The sequence below is a fragment of the Cynocephalus volans genome, chromosome 4, assembly GCF_027409185.1.
Source record: "Cynocephalus volans isolate mCynVol1 chromosome 4, mCynVol1.pri, whole genome shotgun sequence".
Classification (NCBI taxonomy): domain Eukaryota; kingdom Metazoa; phylum Chordata; class Mammalia; order Dermoptera; family Cynocephalidae; genus Cynocephalus; species Cynocephalus volans.
This window is the reverse complement of record NC_084463.1, coordinates 116,707,100-116,734,301: the sequence shown is the minus strand read 5'-3', so window position 1 is coordinate 116,734,301 and position 27,202 is coordinate 116,707,100. Positions and strand designations below refer to the sequence as shown.

Below are 27,202 nucleotides of genomic sequence, written 5' to 3'. Positions count from 1 at the left end.
CATCCTGGTACCGGGAAGGGCACAAGAGGCCCCATCTGAAGTGGTGTGAGTTATGCTCTTTAAAGCAGCTTTGAGGGCAGTGAACAGCAGTTGTGCAAGTTGGAGAGAACAGGGAAGGCATACCTTGTGGGGAGTATACAAGAGGTATTTCTTTGATTTTTCTTGTGCCAGAAATAATTGTGGAATGCTTTTGGAGAGTATGGTGGAGAGTTGAAGTTCAAAAATCAAACCAGTGGGTGTTCGAGCCGTAGTAATTTGGGTGTTTAAGTGAATGTGTACTTCCAGTTTGGAGACAGAAGAGTGAAGTCATTTCTCTCTTCTCTTGGAAATCACCCAAAAGCAACAAGGAGAATAAAAAACAGAAGTGCATACTTCAGCTTCAACAAAAGTAGCAGACATCTGAAACTCTTAACTCTAAAATGAGTGAAAGAGTTGAAAAAAATAATGAGAGTTCAGGAGGCTGCCTGCTTCTGCAGGATCTGAGTAAGTTAGCTAGTATTTTCTTTAAGGTGAGGCTATTTGCAGGACCAGTCTGTCAAAGTCGCAGGGACAAAAAGAGAGACCTTGAATTGTGAACAGCCCTGTAACATTTGATCTTGACAGGGCTACAATTGTTCACATGTATCATAAAAGAAATTTCTGCTAGTGTGACCTTTCCCCAATGAAATTCTACAAATACCTGGGAAGAACCTCATTTAAAGATGAGTTGTCAGAAGTTGGTTAACAGATACAGAATTAGAACTAGATAGGAACAACAGGTTCCCATGGTGTACAGTAGTGGTAGGTGTCTATAATTAACAGTAATCTACTGTATATTTTCAAATGGCTAGGAGAGAGGAGCTGAAATGCTCTCATCATGAAGAAATGATAAATTTTTGCGATGATAGATATGCTAATTACTTTGATCATCACACATTATATACATTTAAAAATACAACTCTGTACCCCATAAATATGTACAACTATTACATGTCAATTAAAATAAACCAAGAAAACATCAAGGTAAGATCCTCCACCAGCAAAAAGATTACAACTGGCTGAAGGCTTGGATGAACATTAGCGTTTTTTGGCAATATTTTTTAACTAAAAAAAAGATGTCGTGTCATCAGTTTTCCTTCTCTAGCTAAGTGGCAATTCCACTCTCCAAGATCTCATTATTGACTCCTCTCTCACATGCTACATTCAATCTTGCAGCAAATACTGTTGGCTCTACTTTCAAAATATATCGAGTCTATCTCTCAGTACTTCCACCATTACCACCCTAGTGCAAGCTCTTGTGCTCACTTAGATAATTGCATAATTTCATAACTTTGTTTTCCATTTTCACAGTTGGCTCCCTACAGGATTTTATTTTTAACACAGCAGCTTAAGCTATATTAATTAAATCACATCACTCTAATAAAAAGTCTCCAAGGTTTTTCATTCTCCTCAGAATAAAATCCAAAATTCATATCAGGTTTCTAATGATCTGAATTCCTGCTATCTCTTTGAAATCTCACGATTTCTTACACTGATCTAATATTTATCACCATCTAATATTTATCATCACATCATTTATCATATATATGATAAATAAATATATATATCATATATTTGTTGTGTGTCTCACATCCACCAGAATGTAAGCTACATTAATGCAAGGACTAATTTTGTTCACTGTTGTATTCCCAGTGCCTAGAAGAGTGGCTGGCACAGAGCAGGTTATCAAAAGATGTTTGCAGTTGATTGACAGTACTAAAGAACTAGCACAGACTCTGTATAAGGATACAATAGACAGAAAAATAGATGGCAGATGAAGAACACTCAACAGAAAACTAATGCCCCCAAATATTTGAAAATTATGATGAAACGTTTCACAATGACCTTAACACCTTAATGAAAGATTCATCTCTATATAATAAGAGTACACATTAGAAATACAAAAGATAGGATGGAATAAAAAAGAATAAAATGTGAGCTGGCAGAACTTGGGGAAAAAATTTAAAATAATCATAAAAATGAAAATAAAATTGGGATAACAGAGTATACAGTGCATGAATCACAATAAGGGAAATTGAGAACAGGAATATAAAGAAAAAATGATATGAAGATAGGTGATGCAACATGCACATAACTGGTGTTCCTAAAGAAAAAACCTTTTTTTCTATTTTTATAGGTGAAAGCACCGAGAAAGCTTGCTCATATGAAAAAAGTCAATAACAGGCTTTAGAAATGTCAATCCCCTCAACTCTTTCAATTTGGGCCAAAAATCAGAGTGATCTCTCATCAAAATTTATTTTTAATAAATCTATCAGCTGATAATTCACTTCAGTTCTCTACCAATCTCATTGAGGGCATATAATTGGAAACCATCTCACTTGCAAAAGGAGTCACTCAAGCCTCAATATCAACAAATGTTTCAAATTCTCCCTTTGTTTGGAGACTTTAAAGATTTTACACCCCAGGACAATTAGGTTTGGATGGCTGACAGGTATTGCCTTTCTTCCCTCCAGTGGGAGAAAGATTGTGAAATGAGAGGTGGTTAAGGGAGATCAATTTAGGAACAAATAAATATGGATGTACAAGATCAGGCAATTCTCTATTAAAGCCTTCGTGTACCCCAGGAGTGTGCATACTCCAGTCTGAAGACTACTGGTTAACAATGTCAAAGTACTGCTAATGAGTCAAGCAAGGAAAGAACTGAAACGTACCTATATTTTAGGAAAATGAGAATCATTGATTTGATGCAGTTTTCTGTGCAGTTGTGTCAATGGTGGGTAGAAGCCACATTGGAGTGGATTGGGGGAGAGGATGGAAGTGAGGATGCAGAGACAGTAATAGAAACATTACTAGAATTGGATAAAGTGTGGAGAGGATTACAGCTGAAGTATGTGGTACCTAGTAATAATTTTTTTTTTCAAGATGTGAAATACAGGCTGGCCAGTAATCCAGTTGGTTAGAGCAGTGTTAGTAACACCAAGGTCAAGAGTTCAGATCCCTGCTCTGGCCAGCCGCTTGCCCCCCAGCCCCAAATATGTGAAATATTTGAACAAAAACTGACAGAAAAGAATCAATAGACCGAGAGGCTGAAGACTCGATATCAAAAGCACTAGATTGACAGAGTGCAAAGGATTAACAGTAGCTAGCATTTACTGATCACTAATCTATCTGTGCACTAGAGCTTTTTACTTATTTTATCTAATTCTCACAGTAACAAGGTAGATACTACTGCTATCCCCATTTTACTGAGGAAAGGAGACTGACCAGCTGCCAAAAAAAAAAAAAAAAAAAAAAAAAGAAAAAAAACAGGGTCATGTTTCAGAACAGAGAACTTAAAAGTTGTTAGGTTGTTAAGGAGAACAGGAAGTTAACTAGAGAAAATAAGGATAACAGGTAGCATTGAGGTCAGTTAAAACCAACTTTTACTAATAAAGACTTGTGCATTTGGTGGTCTTTCTCCAGAAATAATCTGCAGGGGATTGGATACATCTAGGGCTGCGATTTTCCAGGAAGGTATGACATTAGAGAGGGTTATCTGGGAGACTGACAACTGTGATACTGAATTGATAGATCAATTAAATATCTAGATAGGGCTTAAGAAGCAGGTGAAAACAGACTGACCTAAATAGAGTAGGTGGAAAGGAATAAAACTGCATGGACAGAAGTGATTTTTAAATTAGTGCCTTCAGAGATAAAGTTGTTTTTGGATAGTGAAAATATAGAGGACATAGTTGTGGTAAAGACAAAGTAACGGAACCAAAGCCCTGTGTGTAAGAAGTGATCACTGAAATTAATTAACCAGGTAGCTGGAATTTATTTCTCCCAAATTTACTCAAAGAATGTGACCTGCTTTCAAACTATGATTTAGTCACTCTAGACTTTTTTCTGTACCTTCAACTCTCCCAGATTATAAAAATTATACTTGAGGACTTTTACCTATTAACACAAACAGCACTGGAATCTACTCCTGGAAACATTCTTTTCAATAAAAAGAGTGTTAGGTCATTAGAATAGGTATAGGTAAACACTTGGCAAACACTTGGGAGAAGCACACTTGAGGTATGAAATCACCAGTGATACCAAAAAGTTGCCATTAAAAAACAAAAAACAAAAATACCCAATGTTCATGCTTAAAAGACAGCCATGATGTTTAATGTAGTGCTGTGACTCTAGGCCACATGGACCAACAGACCTAAATTTATTCCAACCCTGAATTTTGTTAATGTCATTTTCTTAACACATGAATTAATTGAAATAAAGATTTCTATTTAGAGTTAGAAAAAAAGTCTTCCAGTGTAGTTATTTCAGGAGGTACTTCTATTTCATATATCAGAATCAAGACTTATCAACATCCAGTAGATTTAAACAATGAATTGATGAAAATACTTTTTAAAACATTAATAACTGGTCTCTCTCCCTCTTCCATTCTTAAACATAAATCAAGTCTTCACTTTCTAATTAGTTGTAATAAGCAACCCCACACACTAGGTTTTGAAAATCAGTGGTCAAACTAAAATTGTTCAATAAAGCCAAACTTTTTCAAACCAACTATTTGTCAAATGTCACATACTATCACCCACTGACAATGTTTTACTATATTGGGTAGCACCTATTTTAAAACAATTTGAGAAAAAAAACACAAAACTTGGGGATCTGACACATGAAAAATATTGCAAGATGGAGTCTATAAACCAGAAATCACCAGTTCTAGTTGCTACACTCCTCTAACACATTATAAATTTGAAAATGACATAAGAATAATTTTCAAAAATCCAATGCATCAAACACATACTTAAGTATCTACATGTATAACAGTTTAGCTCACAAACAGGTCTGACTCGACTCTGAACTTGTTACTTAAAAACATTAAGATTTTGGACCCAATTATTTAAAAAATCCATTGACTAGCCCATAATGCAGTTTGTGTTAACCCGCTATACAAATCAACCATGTAACAGCAGTCAGATGATTCTAATCTCACTCAAACAGAAGCTGCTATAAAATTAGAAAGTAATATTTCTTTTTAGTGATTAATTAAACAGCAATGGGATAAAATGAAGATAATTTGTTTTAGCTTCTTGTTCAATATGCCTAGTCCTCATTTTTTAGATTATGAGGATAAAGGTATCACAACCAATATGGGAAACTGCTTTCTCTTTATTTAGACCTTGAGGGAAAAAATTAACTTTGGTCACATATTACCTTTAAAATCCAGTTTTACATATTTCAAAATAGACAGGACTAAATGATCAGAGAAATAATTTCTTCTGTAAAAATTGGCCAAATTTTATCAAAAAATCTAACATACGATGTAATCAAAATTATATAAAGATTACTTGGGATCATAACATTCCAAATGTATGACAGTTGTAACTAACTCCATCCTAACAGGTGTGAAAGTACTTGCTCTCATATTACTTTGGTCCAAGAGTAGAGCTGAATCACTAAGGGTAAACTAAGTACCTAATCTTTTGCCAACATTAATTTAGACTGTGACTGGCAGCAGAAATATCCATGATGAATAGTTATACAATACAAAGTATAATTAAAGTATATTTTTCATGAACATATCACAGTATCAAATAAATTTTTAAAAGAGAAAAATATGAAGGAACAACAACAAAAAAAAATGAAGAAATAGTGACTGCAAACAAAAAAAGGCATTTCCATAACTGCATTTGAAGGGGTAAAAAGGTGAGATTAGAGGGTTGATGATGCTAATATGAAAGGAAGTTGAGTATTGTATTTATTTCTTATCTTATACAACTCTTACTCTTTACAAAAATGGTTATAGTCACGACCATAAAAGTGTAATCAATGGCATCTGAAAGCAAACACTCTTTGTAATATTTAAAAGGGCCTTTTTAAAAATTATAATACAAAGGTCTGTGCTCTATAAGCAGTCCTCCACTGTGCATTATAACAATAAGGCTTACTTTTAATACAAAGACTAAGTGTTTGGGAGTTATGAACCACTGGATTTAACAAACATCATCTTATAATTGCTTTTTGCATCTTTTTTGTTTTTGGGATCTTCCACTTCATCAGGGTGCTCAGTAGCTTGGAGTTCTTCAGCAGATTCTTTCTCTGATTCTGAATCACTTTCGGAGTCATCTGGACTTTCAGGATCAGGTGAATCATCATCATCATCATCATCATCATCTCCAGCCACATCGCCTTCTCCATCATGATCCTCTACCTAAAACATCAACAGGCTCTTTTTAAAAATAAACATTATTAGCCAGTACAAAAACTGGTAAAGCCTCTAATTTTGGTCAGTCTGAAAAAGTTTATTAGGGGCTGGCCAGTTATCTCAATTGGTTAGAATGAAGCCTTATAACACCAAGGTCAAGGGTTTGGTTCCCTGTACCGGCCAGTTGCCAAAAATCCCCCAAAATCCAAGACCCCACAAAACAAAACAGTCCACTTCGTAGCCATTAGATCAACAGTTTTAAGACTATATTGTAATCAGAGGCTGCTGAGGGAAGAACTGAGAAATCAGGCAACTCCATATGTTTTTATACATTGTGACTTCAGCAGGATTTTATTTTAAGAGAGGGCATTGAGACCACTCACCTGTTCCCCCTTCCCCCTAGTTTGAAAACCACTGTATTATATTTTCCTGAAAGAAATAATATTTTTTTAAAAAATAAGGCAAATTAACCACTGATCTTTATATGGAAACCAGTTATCAATGTTTTGCATACTATACAGGTTGAGTATCCCTAATCTGAAAATCTGAAATGTTCCAAAATCCAAAACTTTTTGAGCACCCACATGACGCTCAAAGAAATGATCATGGGAGCATTTTAGATTCAGGATTTTCAGATTAGGGATGCTGAACTGGTAAGTATAATGGAAATATTCCAAAATCTGGAGATCATAACCCAAAACACTTCTGGCTCCAAGCATTTCGGATAAGGGATACTCAACCTATATTATTTTGGAATAAACAGTAGTTACAAATTAATTCATAATATAAAAAGAGATCACTCAGGGAACAACTGAGAAAGAACTCTCCCCAATCTAGTATTTTAAACTTACATGAAATATTTTATCTAATTTGTGAGCATGTTGTTCACACCTAGTAAAAGATGTGTCCTAATGACTAACCAGGATTTACATTTAGCTGGTATTAGAAAACACATTTTTAAAGCCTTAAAAACATCTCTTCTGATTATTTACAGAGAAGCAGTTGGGTATATAAAAATATTTTAAGTAACTGTATAAACAAAGCTTTCTACCTAGGATTGATTGCTAGGGTAATCTAACATAAATAAATGATATCAAATTGAAAATTGATTATCTTCCCAATCAATGAAAATTACTACCTCACTGAAGCCAAGTCCACAATGTCGTCGATATCTTCCTGATAATTTACTGTCCATACTTTGCTGATATTGAGACTCCAGTTCTTCATTAATTTTCTTGTCTTCTTCCCCTGCATGTCCAGTGTACTTTGGTTATGTTTCAGTCAAATTAATAAAAACATTTGATTACACAAAAAAACCTATAATACAGATGCTATTATTTTCAGGGCTGATTTCTCTGTGACTTATTTTACAATGAATTTTGTAGATAAGTTTTTATACCACATGTGCTTACATAACAGCCAATAAAATCATTGAAGGATGTATTTATGATTACTTCTTTAGTAATTAACCCTCTGAATTAAAAACGTGTTTATAATTTCCTATGTGATAATTCAAACCAGACACAAAAGAGTCTCGGAAAGAACTGACTGAAGTTAAGATATCATAAATATTAATTATTAAGCACTTTGACTATTAAATGTTTTAGTTTATCTGCAGTATAATAAATGTTTTGAAAGTCTTCTCCTAGTCACCAAAACAAAACAACCAAAAACTCTCCAACAAACAAAAGTATCTGTTTAGAGAATGGCTAAAAAAATGATCTTGTAATGGCTCTCCTGATGCCTTTCTTTGCATGTCAGTTTACTGAAGTAACATAAAAACATGAAAAAATTTTTAAGTTTATGTAACACTTGATATATATACATACGAAAGTACATCATAAAGTTCATGGAAAGTTTAGTATAATCTTTAAATTCTATTTTTCCATGAACTTTTTGACATACACTCATATACTCTGTTGCATGTAAATCATGAAGTAGAATACTAAACACCTTTGAATCTACCACTCAAGAACTGGAAAATTACCAATACGGTTGGAGCTTCCTGTGTATGATATTTTAATTTGTAAATATAAATATAAGAGGAATTTTAGGCTTTAATCACAGATGGTGGTACTTTCCATTATTTTTATTCATAACACTCCCAATTTTAAAAGAGTAAATGCAGCAGTTAAAAATATTTTTTTCATTCTGCAGAGCTTAGGGATACTTTCTGCCTTATGTAGCAATGCAAATCAATTTGAAATTAACACCAGAAAAATAAAAGATCTATTAATTTCTAAAATGTGCTACATATGCTAGCTGAGTATACAGTTAATTTAAATAATTAAAAATTTTGTTAAATTTAATCTAGGTCATTATGCTCTTATTATTAATAAGGTCCAAGATTAGGGTCAATTTTAAATAGGTGAAAATTTCACTTTTTAGCAGACTGAATTAAGATCCAAATTCATTTTCAGTTATTTAAAAATTTTCCCTAACATTACAAGTTTATTTCTTTATGCTCTGCAACTAGTTTATATTATTCAAAGATTTCAGAACAAAACATAGTGAATGAACTCAAAATATAATATGCCAACTGTAACATTATATGCTAAATAATTTATACAAAGAAAATGATTCTATACATAACAGGTGGCAAGATGAGACATAAAACCTCACTACAATTAAACTATATGTTCTGAGTCAGTAAAAATGAAGACAGGAAAAAGTTTCTTGGTTAGAATATCATATTAATACATACTCTTATCTTTTAAAATCTAAGTACATAATACTTGATACTTTACGTGATAACATGTTTACATATAATACATCGTTTCCAATTCTAATATTTTAGTCAGTAACACAATTATATATAAAAGTTAGAATATCCCAAAACATGTACAAATATTTCATATTCCAAATTTAGCACCTCTATTTTAATTATATTTTTTTTTCTTACCTGTTCGGAAGTGAGATGTTGATTTGTGATCTCCTATAACAAGACGACCAGTATGTTCTTTCTATAAAAAGGTTGAGAACACATTAGAATTTGAAACCACTAATTTAATATAATTATTGAGTGTCTACTATGTGCCGGAAACTATTCCAGACTTCTGGGATACAGTGAAAACAAAGGACTAAACTAAGATCCCTACCTTTATGGTGCTCACATTCTACCAAGGGTAGGGATGGGAGGGGAGACAGACAAATGTACTCAATAAGTAAATTATACTATGTTAGAAAGTGGTAAGTGCCATTAAAACAAACAATATAGAACAGAGTAAAGGGGTAGAGAGAGTAAACGTAGAGATCAGGTTGGAATTTTAAATGAGATGAGTAAATAACTAGAAAACTGAGTCAATCTAAACATTTTCTTTCCTAAAGACGAGTTAAATGAGTGCTTTATTTATTTATTTTCTTAATTGTTTTTTAAAATTTATCCTTATATGATGTAATTGATTTTCATGGCCCTTTACCAATTACCAATTCTTTCGTTTACCCCCTCCCTTTCCTCAAATGAGTTGCTTTAAATTTCCCACCTCCCCTTTCTGATGTCTCATGTAAAAGGCTACTTCAAAAAGTTCATGGAAAAAAAGAATTAAAAGACAATATGAATCTTCCATGAACTCTTCAAAGCACCTTTGTTTATCTCATGGAGAGAAAGCAAATAAGAGTATTTAGCTAGATAAAAATGAAACAGACTTATAATGTACAAAATGATGTATCTTTACATCATGATCAATCAGCTAGTTCTCTACTACGTGACTACAACAAACTCCCAATCTCAATCTGTCAAAAAGAACAGAATTTAAAAAGAATTTAATCTAGAACTATAAACATAATATCTGACTCAAAGTTATCATTTGATCTGGCTACATAATTACTCCCAATTTATCTGTCTAATCTACTCTTTATGATTCACATTTAGTTTCACAAGGTAAAGAAATAAACTTCACTAAAACACAAAGATGATACTACTGAAAAGCTGTATTAATATTTATTGCCTCAGATGCCTTTAACACATAATCAAATCAATGATTCAACATGCTGCAAAACAGACATCCTATTAGCAAGATCTGAATGTAAATATAACGGCATCAAGTTATTCTAGGATGATAGTATTGTACTTATCTATTCATACTTTCCTCAGTGAGTTCTCTCTGTGACCAATAAATATTCACAGTAGCTGGCTAGGATTAGGAATATACTTTGTAGTCAAAAAATAGAATAAATTGAAGGAGCCCATATAAAGATTAAAGCTACAATCCTAGCCTCAATTGCAAAGAATTTAATGTATGCTAACCAGCCTATTTGCTGGTAGCCACATTTAATACATTTTATTTTAAGATGTTCTTCCTAAGTTCTCAAAGTTTTCATTCTACCGGGTTGAGTATGACCTCTAAAACTATTACTTTACTTAATATAATCTTGACAAATCTTTTATTTGCAAGAACCAAGAGAAACTTCAGATTATTTCCTATGACAAATTACAAATTATTGGGAAATCTGAATTAATGAGATATTATACAAATGCTTCCTTTATATTCATCTTAATGTTTTACATGACCTCTTCCTACCCCCAAACTCACTGTTGTAGTTGGGCTAACTACTCATCCTTTCAGATTCAGATCAATTCTATTTCTGGAAAGCTTTCTTATACTACTAAACCATTCTCTGATTCCACAGCACTAAGTGTATGGCTTTCTTATAGCAATTATAATTCTCTATTGCTGTATCTGGTTTCCTCCATTACATGATGCCTCCAAACATGTACTATTGATCTATGTAACCCCCAGGACCTAGTACGGGGCCTGGCATGTAGTAGGTAGTCAATAATTGTTGGTCAAATGCATGAATACATATTCCCATGGGTGTAACAAAAACAAAGGGAAAATTTCATGTTAAGGTGCTTGAAAGAGAAAAAAAGTTATCCAAAATCTTTCAAATTTAGTTTGTATGAAGACTACTGGGACAATGTTATTAAAATAAATTTACTTGCTTACAAAAAATGTTTCTAGAGACTACTGTATTTGTAAGTAAAAATGAACTGCTAGGAAAAAGAAAGGTTTTCTCAATAGGTGATGTGTTCATGGCACCTGTATTTTATACATTCTATTATGTTAATCAAACTGAGAGGAATTTCAAAAATATTGAACATTTTAAAAATTAGTTTCTTGATAAAGGACACTCCTTTGGCTTCTGTGTAAAGGGCTGGAGGAAACTATAAAATACAACAGAATTTTTTTCTTTGTACAGAGGGTTTTACAAGATAACACAGAAATACCTTCTATCAACCCTTTGGGCTAATAGATGGCAAATCATAAACTTTCACATCTCCTTTCTCCCATAGTCTCCTGGAACCAAACTGTTTTCTATACAGTCTCCAAAGCTTTCTGCCAGAGGCACTGAGAATTCTAGAAGTGGTTCAGAAATAGTATAAATTTCAAGTGCTTGGTTAGGCCCGTTGTATTTCCCAAAGTCAAAAGTAATCATGCAGAGCAGAAAAATGGGATCCAAACGTATTCAGTCTTTCTTATTTAACATACACAAAAAGTGGTATTATTTTCACAGAAAAGATAAAAATGCATACTGTCTGACACTTACCTTTCCTGCACCCATAAGTCTCAAGAACTTTTGTTTTCTCTCTTCATTACCCAAATCTGCTGCCTCCCAATTGCTGGATCCAAGCTGGAAAAGACATTAGTTGATTAATTTTTTGCATAAAAATAAGTATTATAAATTTAAAGTCTATCTGCAACTCCCAAGTTTTTTTTTTTTTTTTGTCAGTTTTAACTATAATCAGGTTTATTGTTCTTGCTTAGGAAGTTAAGCATATGCACCACATTCAGATTCAAATATACTTTTTCTATTACCTCAGGGCAGAATTCTTTAGTCTTTTGCAGATACAGCTCAGGGTCTCAAAAGACTGCATGTATCAAAATCACCTAGAAGGCTTGTTAAAACTTTATTGGACTATATACCCTCAGAGTTTCAGATTCAGTGGGTCTGGGATGGGGCTCAAGGATTTTAGTTTCTAACAAATTCCTAAGCAATGTTGATGCTGTTGATATGGGTCCACACTTTGAGAACCACTACTCTAGAATCTTGCAGAAACCTACAGCAATGAATAATGAACCTAATACTTTGAACCCAGAATGTTGCCAGTTAGTTGAAGTTAAAAAAAAGTTCTGCCTTAAGGGTTCAGATCTCATTGCTCAGCTGCAAAAAAAAAAAAAAAAAAAAAAAAAAAAAAAATATATATATATATATATATAAAATTAAGAAGTCCTGCCTTTAGTGATATTCTAAGGGACAGTATATTACCACAATCCACTAAACTGAATTTTCATCTTTCAGTTTCTTTTTTGAGCAGTTCTAATTATTTGTTAGGATTGAGATATCATGTCTTTTATTATTTCTTGAAGGTCTTCCAAAGAACAAAAAGAAAATTTTACTTATTTTTTAAAAGAATAGACTAAAACTCATTTTAACTTGCAATTATCAAATAGGTCTATTGAACCCTTTTACAAATTTAAGAAATATTATGGAATCCTAGTGATATTTCCCCCCTACATCTTGAAACAAATATAAGATTTTATTATAATTCACTAATTATTCCCAACTATGCTAAAAATGTCTAAAATAATAAGAAAACAGAAGAATGGTAGAAGAGTTTTCTCATAGTATTGCCCAAAGTACTGTACTGTCTGTCATCTTTCAAGACATCATGCCTCTGTTGTCTGCTTTTTTAGCTTTCACTGAACACAGATGAGAATTCAGAATTTTTCATTTTCCACCCTTACTGGCAAAGAGAAGAAAACTGACAAAAGGTATTTCACAATTAGACGAATAAGAAGGTAAATGCTATATGACCAGTATCATATTCTGGACTAATGATGATGGTGAAATTAACTGCTTGCATGTGCAAAAACCTCAGAATCTGAGTCTTGGATGATGAAATACTAGATGACTTTTCTTCAACCCAAGAATCTATGAGACAAAGAAACCCCCAAAAGACAAAAACGTATGGTACTTTCACCCGGAGAGTCATTCGACAGGAAGGACTTCATCTTGAAATATTTTGGATAAGAGCCAGGATCATCCCATTTTTCTAAAAGAAAGTTTATTTAATCTTTCATGATGTTTGTATACCAACATTTACCTGGTTTAGATTGTAAATGGACAAAAGCTGAAGGCAGTTGTGTATACAAAGGTCACTGGAAGTAAAAAGATGATACAAACATTGGACTAATCATTCTAATTGAGTTTATAATCTAAAAATGAAAATGTTTTATAATTATGGAGCAAAGATGGCAAACGCCTCTTCAACACAACCATAAGCAATCAAAGGTTTCAAAAAATTCTTTAAGTACTATATTTTGATGATACAATGCAAGAACTAGAAATAATGATAAAGCTAAAACCTATTAGATACATATATGAAATCTGAAATTATATGTTCCAGGTTCACATATGACAGCTAATATGCAATTTAGCTGTATTCAGAGGATGCTAACCATTTGGTTATACATACCATCAAAATCAGGAAAATGCAGAACAGAAATTTGGGCCTGCTGCTGTTATAAAAATTCCTAATAAAGTTGTTTTTCACTAACTCTTTATTCTTAACTCTGAAAATTATTCATAAAAGGCTAAAAGAATATAAAAAACAATGATAACTATTTCTCGTGCACATGTGTTAAAGCATTTGTACCACACTGGACCCACTTGTAGTTCTGCTCAATTCTTTTTTGTAGAGAGGCTTGTACACTCTCATAATTTTGGCTACCTAAGTTACAAACCTCTACTTCTTTCTATGTGACTGCTCATATCTTTTTATAAGCCATTTCATTCTTTATTTCTGGCCCAGTATGATTTAAAAAAAAGTACAAATGAAGATTCAGTTCTGATTCTCACTAAATCACCTGCTCTGTAAGCCTGGACCTGACAATTAGCTTCGTTTTAATTCCTTTTCTACAAAGAAAGGCTTTTTAAAAAGACTGTCTTAAGAATAATACCTAGGAACTGCAAAATGCTTTACAACCTATAAATCACTTTTCACTTACATCCTCTAAAGAGCTCCTTACAACAGTCCATTTAATAAATAAGTATACACTGAGCCATAGAGGGGCTAAGTTGACTTGTTTCAATCCTCTGGCCATAAGTCTTCTGCTCTTTTCATATCATACTATATATGATCAAATTACATAGAATACTGAAAGTTAGTCTCTGAACTACAGTTATAAAAACATACAAAATTAAGTTAAAAACAAAACAATTGTCTAAAAACCAACTTTCCTGATTCTCTATTTCTACTAAAATAGTAAATATCTTCACAATGTTTTTACATAAATAACCCTATTGTTTACAACTTCTAATCCTAATTTTTTAAAAAAAATCATGAAGCCCTTCCCGTTTTTCCTTTTAAGGACTTTACAGTACAACAGCAATCACCTTGCCCAAGTGCTGCATTCTGAAAATGCAATACGTGGGTGCCTGATACATTCTTAGAGTTTCCCCAAGTTACTAAAATTAACCTCCCCCTCCCTGTAAGATAGCTTTCATTTTTCCACTCCAATCAAACCAATGAAAACAAGTTGTCTGCATCCTTACTACCCTTTACTATATAACTGCAATCAATTTACTTCCTCAATACATATCTTAGTAGTGACTTGTAATGAGAATTTACTTTTGTATTGTCAGCATTCTCGTAGAGTTGTATTCTGTGATTTAACTTCTATTTTTGATATCTTTTAGAATATTTTATTACCCTGTTTAACATGTGAGCACAATGAAGAAAAATTATCTTTTACACACAGTGGACGTTCATTAGAAACTGTTGACCAACTATGTATTATAGTCAGTTGATTTTTTATGACAATTTATTGGTATATTTCAAAAATATATTTTTAAAATATTAAAAACATCTTAAATTTAACTCCAAATTACTAGTAAAAATAATGAAAACTCATACGAAAGAAATGAACTTTTAAAAAAAATCAGTATCAAGAGACGTTACTGTATTGCACTATAACATTAGCAACATAATGATTCTGGGGCTGTATGTGAAGGTCCTAGGTCTTAATCTTGAATTGCAACTGTAACAATCTCCTCCAAAGACAAAGCTTATAGGCTCAGGAACCGTCCTAAAGGTCATCTAGTTTAAACTGATCTCAACAGAAGCTGTAGAGACTTAATTACTTAATCCCTTTAACTTTCTGTTAAATTACATAATACCACCTGGAGTCTTCTGTCAGGCTGAAAGATTGTCTAGCAAAACAGGTGTCTGGCATCATAGCAATCAAGTTACAGTTAAATACCAGGAAGAAAACGATGTCATAACTTTTTAAATGGCAGCCAGGTTACTCAAAAACTTAAATAAATTCCTGACAAATACCAATTAACATATTGACAAGAAAAGATCAAAAAGCCAGTAGATGGGAGAATATAAAACATGAATAAATCTCACTAGATAACCAATCGACTTCTAATCTTTCTGCAGGGCTAAAATCAATTTCCTTTAAGACCCATACTATTCTGACCTTCCACACAAAGAGGGATCTCATTTGCTACAAAGTAGTATTTATCCAGTGAGCCTTTGGTGGGTTACAAAGATATTATGAAAGGCACTGAAATGCACTATAGAAAAATTTCAAAAAACTGTATACATTCAGAAATTGACAGTGCTTTAAATAACTGAAAACTAGATGTTCCTTCATCATCTTTAATGACCTCTCCACGCCCCTTTCCCAATAATTTCTCTGTCAACGTTCTCGAGGTATTTATCCATTGTATGAAGGACCCAGTTTTACGTTTACTGGTTTCCTGCAGATTCCATGACACTGAGCTAGGAGCTAGGACAAATACGTATACAAAAAGGCCCAACATAAGCTACAATACTTATTCATCTCTGAATTCCCAATACCTGGCACAGCAGTAAATATTTAATGGGTTATTTTAAGGGATGAATGATTTGCTATTTAAAATAAACTCGGGGGAGGGGGTTGGGTTTGAGGGGAAGGCGAACGAAGTATCTGACATCAAAATGGGCTTCTAGGTCTCGCTTAGACTTCACTATCGTACGCCAGTACTAAATTACATCCCTGGTACAATTTTTCGGTTCAATACTGTTCTCGGTCTACTCCTACTAGTACAGTTAGCGTTAATTATTACCAGTACACTGCAAAAATAATCCAGGCCGGAAAATTTGTCCAAATATGCACGAATATTTCAACACTGTCATAGGAACATTTTAAACGTAAAACAGTGAGTGTCTTGCCGTCTCTATCCTGAATAGAAAGGCCCGAGAAAGCAGCTTCATCAGCTTCCCAGCTTCCCCAAAACGCAAATATGAGGGTCTCTTAACTAAGGTCTTTAACTTCTCGACCCTCTTAAGGATTTCCTTCCTCAATTCCCCTTCCTACGCAGGTCTCCGGCTCCTGGCCTTTCGACCTTAATGAAGAAACCTTTCAAACCTTTCGACCTTAATTAAGAAAGGGAGACATTTCCCAGTCATTCTGGTTCCTCGTCCTCAGCCCTCCCCATTCGGGCCACCTCAGGCGCTTTCTATTCCTTCAGCCACCCTTCTCGGCCTACTTCAGCCTTTAGTAGGCCTCAACCCTCATCCACTCCGCCATTGTTATTTACATCGTCGTCTGGGGAAGCTGAACGCTTCACCCCGTGCGGGTGAGACTCCCTGGCAGCACTCATCGTTGCGGGTATCCCGACGGGGAAATGCCGAACCCACTCGCTGTCCTCCTCAGCCGCGACACCAGCAGCTCGAAATCCGCCACCGGCCCAAGCAGCGCCACTCCAGAACGCAGAGTCCCTGCGGACCTTCGCTACAGTCGTCACCGAGGCTGCCGCTCGCCACCCCAGAGCCCTCTGGGAGTTGTAGTTTTCTGACTCACTCCATACTGGCCAAAATAAGAGCTGGACGGGTGACTAAAACTACAATTCCCAGGAAGTCAAGCGGCCCAACTCGCGCTGTGTGGCGGGAGTGCCCTCTGAGGCCCCACCTTCTTCGGCTGGTGGAGGGCGCTTTCCCGCGGATGAGTATGGCGGTGATAGACGGTTGAGAGCTTCGTCGTTACAGGAAGAGGTTTTGAGTGGGTTTTTTCTTTCACCGTGAGAGGCTGCCTTGTTGACAGTGCATCCGTTGTAGTTAAGCACCTAGGTTTAAATGTAATGTGTGACGCTTATTGAATCATCATGAGTACCCTCCACCTAGGACCTTTTTAAAAAATGGCTTCTAGGGCAGGCCCGTGGCTCACTTGGGAGAGTGTGGGTCTGATAACAGCAAGGCCACGGGTTCGGATCCCATATAGGGAGGGCCGGTTAGCTCACTTGGGAGAGCGTGGTGCTGACAATACCAAGTCAAGGGTTAAGATCCCCTTACCAGTCATCTTTAAAAAAATAAAACAAAAATGGCTTCTACCATTCCCACCCTAGTGTTCCTTCTCTGTGGCGGGTGGTGGATTTCTAGGTGACAGGCGTTACTGCTTTCTAGAAAATTCTGAGGAATATCTTGCCATTTTCTCATACCCACATGAGTTCAATATGGTGTAGAGTGTGGTTAATTGGCTATAACTGAAACTGGGTTTGTGAGGAAGTTCTGTAAGCTTTCCAAAGGGCTTTGTGTGAGGTGAGATTGATCCTACTGCTGGGGCCTTCAGCAAATGAAGTCCATCTCTGCCAGGAAATCTTGTATCTTTTTCTTTTTTTTTTTAATGAAATTTTTTTATTGAGGTGAAATTCACGTAACATAAAATTAACTATTTTTAAATGTACAATTCAGTGGCATTTAGTACATTTCATGAAACCCAAGTGGCAATTAGCAATCCTCTCCACTCCACCACACCTCCACACTCCTACTCCCAGCTCCTGGTAATCACTAGTCTACCCAGAAAACCTTGTATCTGAAGATGTTGTGCCGATACTGGAAACTAACTCCTGTAGTTCCAGCCAATACTGGGATCCGAACCCTTGACCTTGTTATCAGCACTGTGCTCCACCAACTGAGCTAATCAGCGAGCCCCTGGTGTCTGAAGTGTTAATCAGGCCTGAATGTAATATTCTGTCAATATTCTTGACCTTACTTATTCTAAAGCTTTCTGACCTTGAACAAAAATTTGATTTTTTTTTTTTAATCAAAGATCAGTGAGTAGTATGATAGTAAAGATCTAGTGTAAGTTTTGGTACTGAGAGCAGTCTGTGAAACAGTGCTTAACTATTGGCTTCTAAACTTGGCAATTACTTTAGTTTGACTGCCTGTGCAGAAATATTATTACTTTCCTAGATTTCAGATGATTACTGAAACCTTTATAGAACTATGACCATTGGAAGACAGTTCCTTAATTTATGCATAGATCCAAGTTCTACTCCTTTATTTTGGAAGCAGAGGAATGGCATAATAATAAACAGGATAATATGAGAAAAAAAATTTTCAGAAAGGGCCATATAAGTGTAACCAAGCAAAGGGCACCATAATCTATTAGTTCTGTGGGACGAATAAACCATACATAAAGCAGAAGAGTAAACCCATGAGGAGAAAAAGCATGTTTTGGAAGTTGTTGCTTGCTCTTTACTAGAATTAAAATATTTTGCCTAGTAATGCCATGGTTCTACTAAGGTTCTATAAATATAGTTATAATGAAATTACATTTAAGTTCAAGAGTTTTGTAGGGTGTACTACAGTTCACTTCCAATGGGTTTGACAAACTGTAATATATACAATTTAGAACTCTATATTACTAATAAACAAATGGGGTGGCTGAATAGGTACTTTATACTGCTAAAAGAATTTTGAAATAAAGGACTATCAATAAGGTTAGTAGAAACTAAATAATTCTAACTTTACTAATTGTTGAAAGTCTAGAAAAGTTTAATGAGCTAGCAACATGTCTTTTATTTCTTCACCAGAATTGTTGGCACCTGGATGGCCAAGTCTTCAAGTTACCATAAAACAAGATCACAAGCCAAAAAGTTACATCAGAAATAAAGACTGGATCATCTTATCTGATTTTACTTGGTTTCATATATAGAAGGCTATAGGTAAGGATGAAATTATACAGTGTGGTAGAAATGCATGTACAGCACAAAAACTCGGTAATGCTCTTTTTCCTTGTGTTATAAAAACAAAGAGAAGATACTCTGTCACAAGTGGAACTATGAAATATCTTCTTCAGGACGGGGACCGTTCCATCTCCATTTTTTGTTTCTGTGTCTTCTAGCACAATGCCTGCCACAGAGTAGTTAATAAGTATTTCTAAATTAATATAGGAAGGATGAAATTATATAGTACCAGGGTGGTATCTCATGTGAGGCCCAGAAACTCAACAATGTCCTTCTTTGTTGGTTAGTAAAGACAAGAAGAAGCACTGTCACTAATAGAACTTTGAAATACTTACCTAATGCTTAGCATGTAGTGGGCAGTACTAAATGTTTGTTGAATACATTCCCTTAACCAAAGGTAGTCATAACTGAGCATAGTTTACAAACCTGAAGAGTACATAAAAGCTCTAAAGAATATACTCTATACAAAAAACCTGCTGCTATTTTACCTGAAACTAAAAAAAAAAAAAAAAAAAAATTTCTAGAGCTATAATTATAGCTGTCACTTACTGAATATCCACCATGTACCATATACTTTGCTAGGTGCTTTTTATAATTGATCTCAAAGTTTCATGACAATTTGTAAGAAGTAGGTAATTTTATAGGTAATGAAGCTTAAGAAAAGTTAAATACTTGCCCTAAGTCATGTAGATAGTGAATGACAAAGCTGGGATTTAATCCCTAAGTCGGTCTAACTCCAAAAGCCTATGCACTTTCCACTGTGCCAGTATTACTCACCATTTATATAAGGTGCTTAATATGTGTGAAGAAGTGTGCTAAATTTGAGGAAAACCGGAATAAATAATGTATAATCCCTCACCTCCAGATTACAGCTTGCGGATGGGGGGTGGGGAGGAATGATTAAATAGCATCAGTAAATTACAAATAAAATGCTATGGGAGCAGTTCGTTTTAGCTGAGGGAAATGGGGAGATTATCTCCTCAAAGTTTTTGAGCTAGACTTTGAAAAACAATGGGGGCAGAGTGGGACCTGTATGGTCATGTGCTGAATAAAGATGTTTAGGTCAAGGATGGACTGCAAATACGACGGTGGTTGGAGTAATAGTGTATATATCATATAGCCTAGGTGTGTAGTAGGATATACTATCTAGGTTTGTGTAAGTACGCTTTATGATGTTCGCACAATGATGATATCACCTAATGATGCATTTCTCAAAATGTATCCCCAATAAGCAACATATGACTGTACTCAGTAATGGTTAGAGTTCACTGTGCTGAAACCTGATAAGTGTAAAAGTTTTGTATTCTGAGACAAACCCTGTAGGCTAATCACAGCCAGGCTGTGAAAAGCCTTGAGTTTAACTCTGAACTACACATGTTCAGATTAAAATCATCTCTTTCATAGATTTATATGACCTTTTTCTATCGTCTGATATTTCCCCAGTTAAACCCATTTTACACATCATGGCCAGATTCATCTTCCAAAAATGGAATGAAGAGACTCTCCTGCTCAAAAACTTCCTAGATCTTCCCATTTTATACAGGATTAGGTTGATACAATTAAGCCTGTAACTGAAGGTCTGTGTTTTGACCTCAATCATCTATTCCAATGTTATTTTCTATTATTACCTTTTACTTGTCTTGGTTAGTCTGCCACCACTAGTTACAACAAAAATATATGTGCTGTAATAGAGGTATGAATAAAGTACAAGTCTTGCTATTTTATTTATTGTTAAACACACAAAGATTAATACCCTTATTGCAAAAAGAACTCTTAAAAATGAATTAGAAAAATCTAAGCAGAAATTTGATGAAGGACATGAGCAGATAAGTCACACACCCCAAAGAAACACACATGGTTAATAAGTACATTGTAGGATATGATTGTGGGCAGGTGTGGGGCTTGCCTTCCTCCTGCATCAGGATCCCAGGGGTCAGCTGCCTCCATTGCTGGCATGGATGTGTGGCAGCAGGGGTGGGGCTGAGGCCCATGGCCCTTGTCTCTCAGGACTCCCAGGTGGCTGTTCTATTTTAGACTCTCAGTTTCTTTTGGGTAGGATCTAAAAGAATGACTTACATAAAAATCATCACATAATAAATTTTTGTATTAATTTATGAATGCGTGAGATCAGAGAGGAGTAGGTTTATGTGGTATGATAATGAGTTTGATTTTAGACATGTTAAATTTAATGTATTAGTGAGAAACCAAGTGAAGCAGTTAGAAATATGGGCTTCAAAGTTAAGAGAGAGCCATAACTTTTGAAATCACCCATCAAGAGATAATGGATCAAACTACAGGAGTAATTGAGTTAACTCAGTGAGTATGTAGAAAAGAGGTTCTTGGAGGGGGGGGGACAAAACCATACGGGTAGAATGAGGAAGAAGAGCCTGAGATTAGAAGGTGGATGTAGAACTAGAGCAGGAAAGTTTAGTTTTATTGAAACCAAGGGAAAAGATTTGAAGAATGCATTGTTCAACTGTGGCAGATTAAGAGATAAAACCCATCTAGAAGCTTATTTTAAAGGTGTAATATAAATGCAGCTGTGGGGTCTAACACTGAATCCTGAAGACAAGGTATAAATAAATAAATGTTTGTGGCTGATAATGAGATGAATTCCCATCTCATCCCAGAGTGCTACTGTTATTTAAAATGTGGCAAAATAAATACTGGCTTGATTATTTTACACATACCTAGTGTATTAGTCTGTTTCTGCTGCTTATAATGCAAACACCTGAAACTGGGTGATTTATAAAGAAAACCAATTTATTGCTTACAGTTTCAGAGCTCGGGAAGTCCAATGTCCAGGGAACACATCTGGTGAGGGTCTTCTTTGGTGGTGGGTTTATGGCAACACAGGGATCTCACATGGCGGAAGATGGCAGAGCAGAGAGAGAGAGAGACTCTCATGTGCTCTCCTTTTAAAGCCCTTAGAACTATGCTCCTGATCACCATTATTAATCCATTCACTATGGCATGGTCCTCCAGTTGAATCATCTCTTCAAGGCCCCATCTTTCAATTACCATAATAGGATTTCCCACCTTCCCAACAGTCACAGTGGGGGCCAAATTTTTAATACATAAAACTTGGGGGATACAACTCAAGCTTCAATGAGTTAGCGGGGAGACATTCAATCCACAGCACCTAGATACTTAAATAAGGAATGAAAATGGAAATGAAAAATGTATTTGCTTATAAAATCGTTTCAATAAAATTATTGTTGATGCATATCTTCTAATCTGGCCTCGAGGTCTATATATACTTGTACATAAAGCAGCAATATTTCAATAGGTGTTGTCAAAAAGAACCTATGAGTTTAAATCAGTGGATAATATCCTTTCATTTTTTTTAAAGAAAATTTGAATAATAGTCTCATTTTTTTCTAACATTACTTTGTTGTTCTTGCCAATTATAAAAGTGATATGTCAGTATGAGGCATGCTAAACAATGGTACATTCATATGGTAGACTACCATGGAGCCATTAAAAAGGAAGATGAAGCTCTGTAGGTACAGATGAGAGCAGTGTCCAAGATACCCTGTTGAGTAAAAAAAGCAAGTGAATGTAATGAATAAAGTGAAGTGCATGTTACATTGTCTTTGTATTGAAAAGTTGGAAAAGAATCAATATATTTGCATAAAATAATTCCATAAAAATATCTAAGAAATTGATAACATCTGTAGACTCTTTGGTTAGGGTGGTGGTGGACGGGGTATTGAGGTGAACTGAGAAATTTTTCACTCTACTTTTTGTATCTTTTGAATTTTGAATTATCTGAATATATTAACCTATTTAAAAATTTAACCATAAATGAATACACGAGTAAGTAAGATTGGATTTTAAAAAAGTTAGAGTCACAAAGATAAGCAGACTCATACAATGATAAAACAATTCATTGTAGAAAATGTGGTAAATAAAGAAAACTAACGAGGAAATAAAAATCACTCATGGTATCACAGTTCTGAGGAAATCACAGTTAACATCTAAGTGTAATTCCTTCCAGTCTCTTTTTTCTGGTGATCTGGAGGATATACATTTTGTTTTTAATACCTTATTTTTAATGGTTACATTAGCTTTTGCTCTAATCAAGAGTAAATCAGTGTCTTATCACTCCTTATATTTGTGAAGAATTTAGAAGTAAATTTTGCCCTCTTCTTTCCTCCCTCACTTTCAGGGTAATATAATTTAGGGTTTTAGATACAGCTTGTTATTGAATAAGTTTTTATATTACATATATTTCCCATCAATAATATTTTGGCATATGCCTTCAGGCTTTTAAGATAATAACTTTATTGAGATATACTCTATATAATTTGCCTATTAATGCATACAATGAAATATTTTTAAATATAGTCATAGAGTTGTGCAAGTGTCTGAATAAGGTTCCAATGTATGGATATACCACATTTTCTTATACATTCATCACTTGATGGGCATTTGGGTTGTTTTTACTTTTTGGCTAATATGATAATGACTCTATGAACACCTGTGTACAAGTTTTTGTGTGAACATGTTTTCAGTTCCTGTGAGAATATGTTTAGGAGTGGAATTGGTGGATCCTATGGTTATTCTTTATTTAACTTTTTGAGAAGCTGTCAGAGTGTTTTCCAAAGTGGCTGCACCATTTTACACTCCCACCATCAGTGTATGAAAAATCCAGTTTCTCCACATCCTCATCAACACTTGTCATTGTCTGTCTTTTTGATTATAACCATCATAGTGGGTGTGAAGTTCAGTTTTGAAACTAAAAGTTTTGGACTACTTTTGAGTAGTTTTGTGATGAAAAATGAGGTGTACAAAACACCAAGTATACTAATGGCTGTACAAGGGTACTTTAAGAAGTTCACAGAAAAATGGAATTGAAAGATTATGTGAACCTTTCCATTAACTTTTTGTAGACCCCTCGTGTGTGTGTGTGTGTGTGTGTGTGTGTGTGTATGTATATATAAATGGCTTATATATAAGTCCAGAGAGAAAGATAAATCTTATTAATTTGCTTTGCACCAATGGTTCTCAAACTTTACTGTGCATTAGAATCATCTGGAAGACTTTGTGTTGAAGCTTAGATTTTTGGGCCCTATCCCAGAGTTTCTGATTTAGTAGGTCTGTGATGGGTTCAAAAATTTGCATTTCTGATAAGCTCCTAGATGCTGCTGCTGCTGGTAGTCTGAGGACCACATTTTTAGAACCACTGACTTGACAAACATGTTGGTAATGCTTACTTTGTACCCAGTTTCTTCTATAAGTGCTTTACATATGTTAGGTTCTATTATTACCTAATTTTACGTATGAGGAAACTGAGACGTAAGGAGGTTAAGTAATTTGCTCAAGATCACATACCTAAAAGTAGTGCAGCTAATGGCCTGGTCTGGCTCTAAATATTTATGCTCTTAATCACTATGTTATGCTGCTACACTAAGAGTTAGAGTGAGAGTTAATTCACTCATGGTATACACGATGTCTGTTGAGTGAAAACTTGCAAATAATCTGTTTCCTGCAAATTTGGAATGCTTACTTCCAAGAACAGAGAATTATGCTTTTTCAAGACAATAGTCTAAAAACCAAAATATTCCCTCAATATTCTTCTATCAATTAATTAACTAATTATTTAATTACTGTGTTGAATAATTCTTAAAATACATTCATGTTTAAGATTCAGTTTTATGTAATATAGTGTTACTGTGGATTATAATTTTTACAATAACTAGTATTTTTGAATATGTAAGTAGTTGTGAGACCTCAGAGTCATTGAAATCCATTGGGACTCAAGTTTCTTCATCAAACTGTGCTTCTATGATTTAGATTTAGTTGTTTCATTGTAAAGTTCAAATGATGACAATCATTTCTTAGTTCAGAGGGAGAAAACTGAGTAGATGGAATTTCTCAGGTTAGAGATTTTCTCCTTTAAAATTTTCTTAGCAACTTTAGAAAAGTTATTGATGAAAAAACTCAGAATTGATCATATTTTGTTTGACAGCTGTTTCCTCTCGGACATTTGTGTTTGTGATTGTGTTTTTGCATTACATACATATAAATTACTCGTACTTTCTTTATACAGTTTTTTTCTATTTCATATATCAGTATTTCATTATGTTTTATAATTTACTGGTGTTCTATGAGTTAAACTGGTCTGAAGTTTCTAAAGTTTGTTGTACCTCAAATAATTCTGTGATATACCTTGATAATATATACATTAAGTACAGAAAACTTTATACTAAACATTTCCAGGGGATACATAAGAAAGAGACACCATATTTTCTGCCTTCAAAGAAATTTAAAATTTAATTTTAGCAGTTTAAATTCAGTTTAGTAATTAGTAAAATATACCAGGAAAATTTGTTAAAGACTTGGAAATGGGCAAAAGTGATTACTGGGTTTACTTTTAGGGGAATTCTAAATGTCTAGGGATTCTCCAGGGATTATCTGATTTTAAATGAGTGTGTGCTTTTGATCATCTTTGATTGGCTAGGCTATTTTACAACTCTGTAGGAATAAAAGTTAAATTTTGGAATACTGAAAATGCTGAAAATGTTTTCTGCCTGTAACAATGCAAACCATTTCTGTTCTTGGCAATGCGAGTGTATTTTGTCCAGTAGAGAAAATAAATCTCTGTAAGCCAAACTCTATAATGCATTGGTTTTAACTTTTTATTGGTTACTTCATTAATTAATAAGTCAAATAAAATATTTGACACTTAACATTTTGACTCATGTTCTTTTTATATTTATATGACAGTCATAATTTAACAATTTTGGAAATTATACTTTAAAAGTATCTATTTATATAATACACATATAAGTAATTAGATATAAGTGTATATGTATGGATTTTTTAAAAATACCTATACGGTATGCTGAAAAGTAATAAAACAGCATTTATTTTTAAACCGAATAATATTTTCCCTTGTCACAAACAGTGCATGTACATTGAAGGTAAATTAAAATATATTCATAAGCATGAAGAAAATAAAAACATTATAATCTTACTACCCAGGAATAGTAACCACTGTTGAGACATTGAGATACAGTGTTGCAGACTTGGTTTTTTTGTATATATGTAATTTTTTTCTAAACTAGGATAATGCTGTACATATTGATTTAAGCCTACTTTTTTAAAATTTAAAAATACATAAGTGAGCATGTTTTTGGTGGTAATTTTTTAAGATTATATTTCAGCATTTCCAAGGAGAGGGGGCCAACAAAGTTTCTTGTTAGTTATTTTAACCGTAATAACTTTGCAGGTGACATGTCATTATTTTAGAAATGAAAGCATGTTAAATAGGCACACTAAAAAACTAAATATAGAAGAAATTAGTCAAAATATTTTAATTTTCTGAATTATATGAAGTGGCCATTCTCTATGGGATCTTTGAAATCTGCTTGTACATGTATCATGATGAATGAAATCTTTTTTTAAATTTTAAGTTGCTGTTTGTTTTGTTTTGAAAAATAAGCTGGCATGGAGGTTATTGGGGGATTGAGGGTGGGGAAGAACTCAAGACTACAAAGGAAATGAATCCTGGAATATCAGTATAGGAAAGCAGTCCTACCCTAGCTGTTAACATTTACAAAGCCCTTTCAAGGACTAAAGAAATAAAGGCTGTAAAATGTCTGGAGCTTGAAATGGCTTTTATACTTTTGAACCTGCTATAAAAGCTCTTCTTAGAACTCTCCATTCTCCCCTTCCCCCAAAATACAATAGTTGGGGGGGGGGGAAAGTAAATTAAACAGGAAAGGACCAAACATGAAGAATGTTACCATAGCTTATTTTAAATTTCTGAGCCAGAAGAAAAGCAAAACAACAACAACAAAAACCAAAAACAGACACAAACAAAACAGTAAAGAAGAGAAGCCATATTTTAAAGTTTGAAGAAAACAAAGAGAATAAGCGGTTATATCCTTGAATCTTGTGAATTGCTAGTAACTCAAAAGTAGGTGCATTTCCAGCAGGAATCAACATATCGTGATTTTGCTGCTCCTGAACTTGTTTACAAACAAGCTGCAAAAAGCAAAAGGG

General features: G+C 34.3%; 1 protein-coding gene across 1 annotated transcript; it reads right to left on the bottom strand.

Moving 5' to 3' along the window:
• Nucleotides 1-4,109: 4,109 nt before the first annotated feature.
• On the bottom strand, nt 4,110-16,969 carry C4H11orf58 (chromosome 4 C11orf58 homolog). The gene is made up of 5 exons (XM_063093450.1): nt 16,763-16,969; nt 11,720-11,803; nt 9,075-9,135; nt 7,311-7,420; nt 4,110-6,178 (listed from the first exon to the last, which is right to left on the bottom strand). The coding sequence occupies exons 1-5, from the start codon at nt 16,823-16,825 to the stop codon at nt 5,945-5,947; spliced, it is 552 nt and encodes a 183-aa protein (XP_062949520.1). The 5' UTR covers nt 16,826-16,969; the 3' UTR covers nt 4,110-5,944.
• Between the last annotated feature and the right edge of the window lie 10,233 nt (nt 16,970-27,202).

What these genes read in the sequence shown, in the direction of transcription:
- C4H11orf58 (XM_063093450.1), bottom strand. Translation starts at nt 16,825, where the DNA reads ATGAGTGCTGCCAGGGAGTCTCACCCGCACGGGGTGAAGCGTTCAGCT. An exon ending in CAGCTTCCCCAGACGACGAT is followed by an intron (nt 11,804 to 16,762) that starts GTAAATAACAAT and finishes TGTCTTTTCCAG; the next exon opens with CTTGGATCCAGCAATTGGGA. An exon ending in GACTTATGGGTGCAGGAAAG is followed by an intron (nt 9,136 to 11,719) that starts GTAAGTGTCAGA and finishes ACCTTTTTATAG; the next exon opens with AAAGAACATACTGGTCGTCT.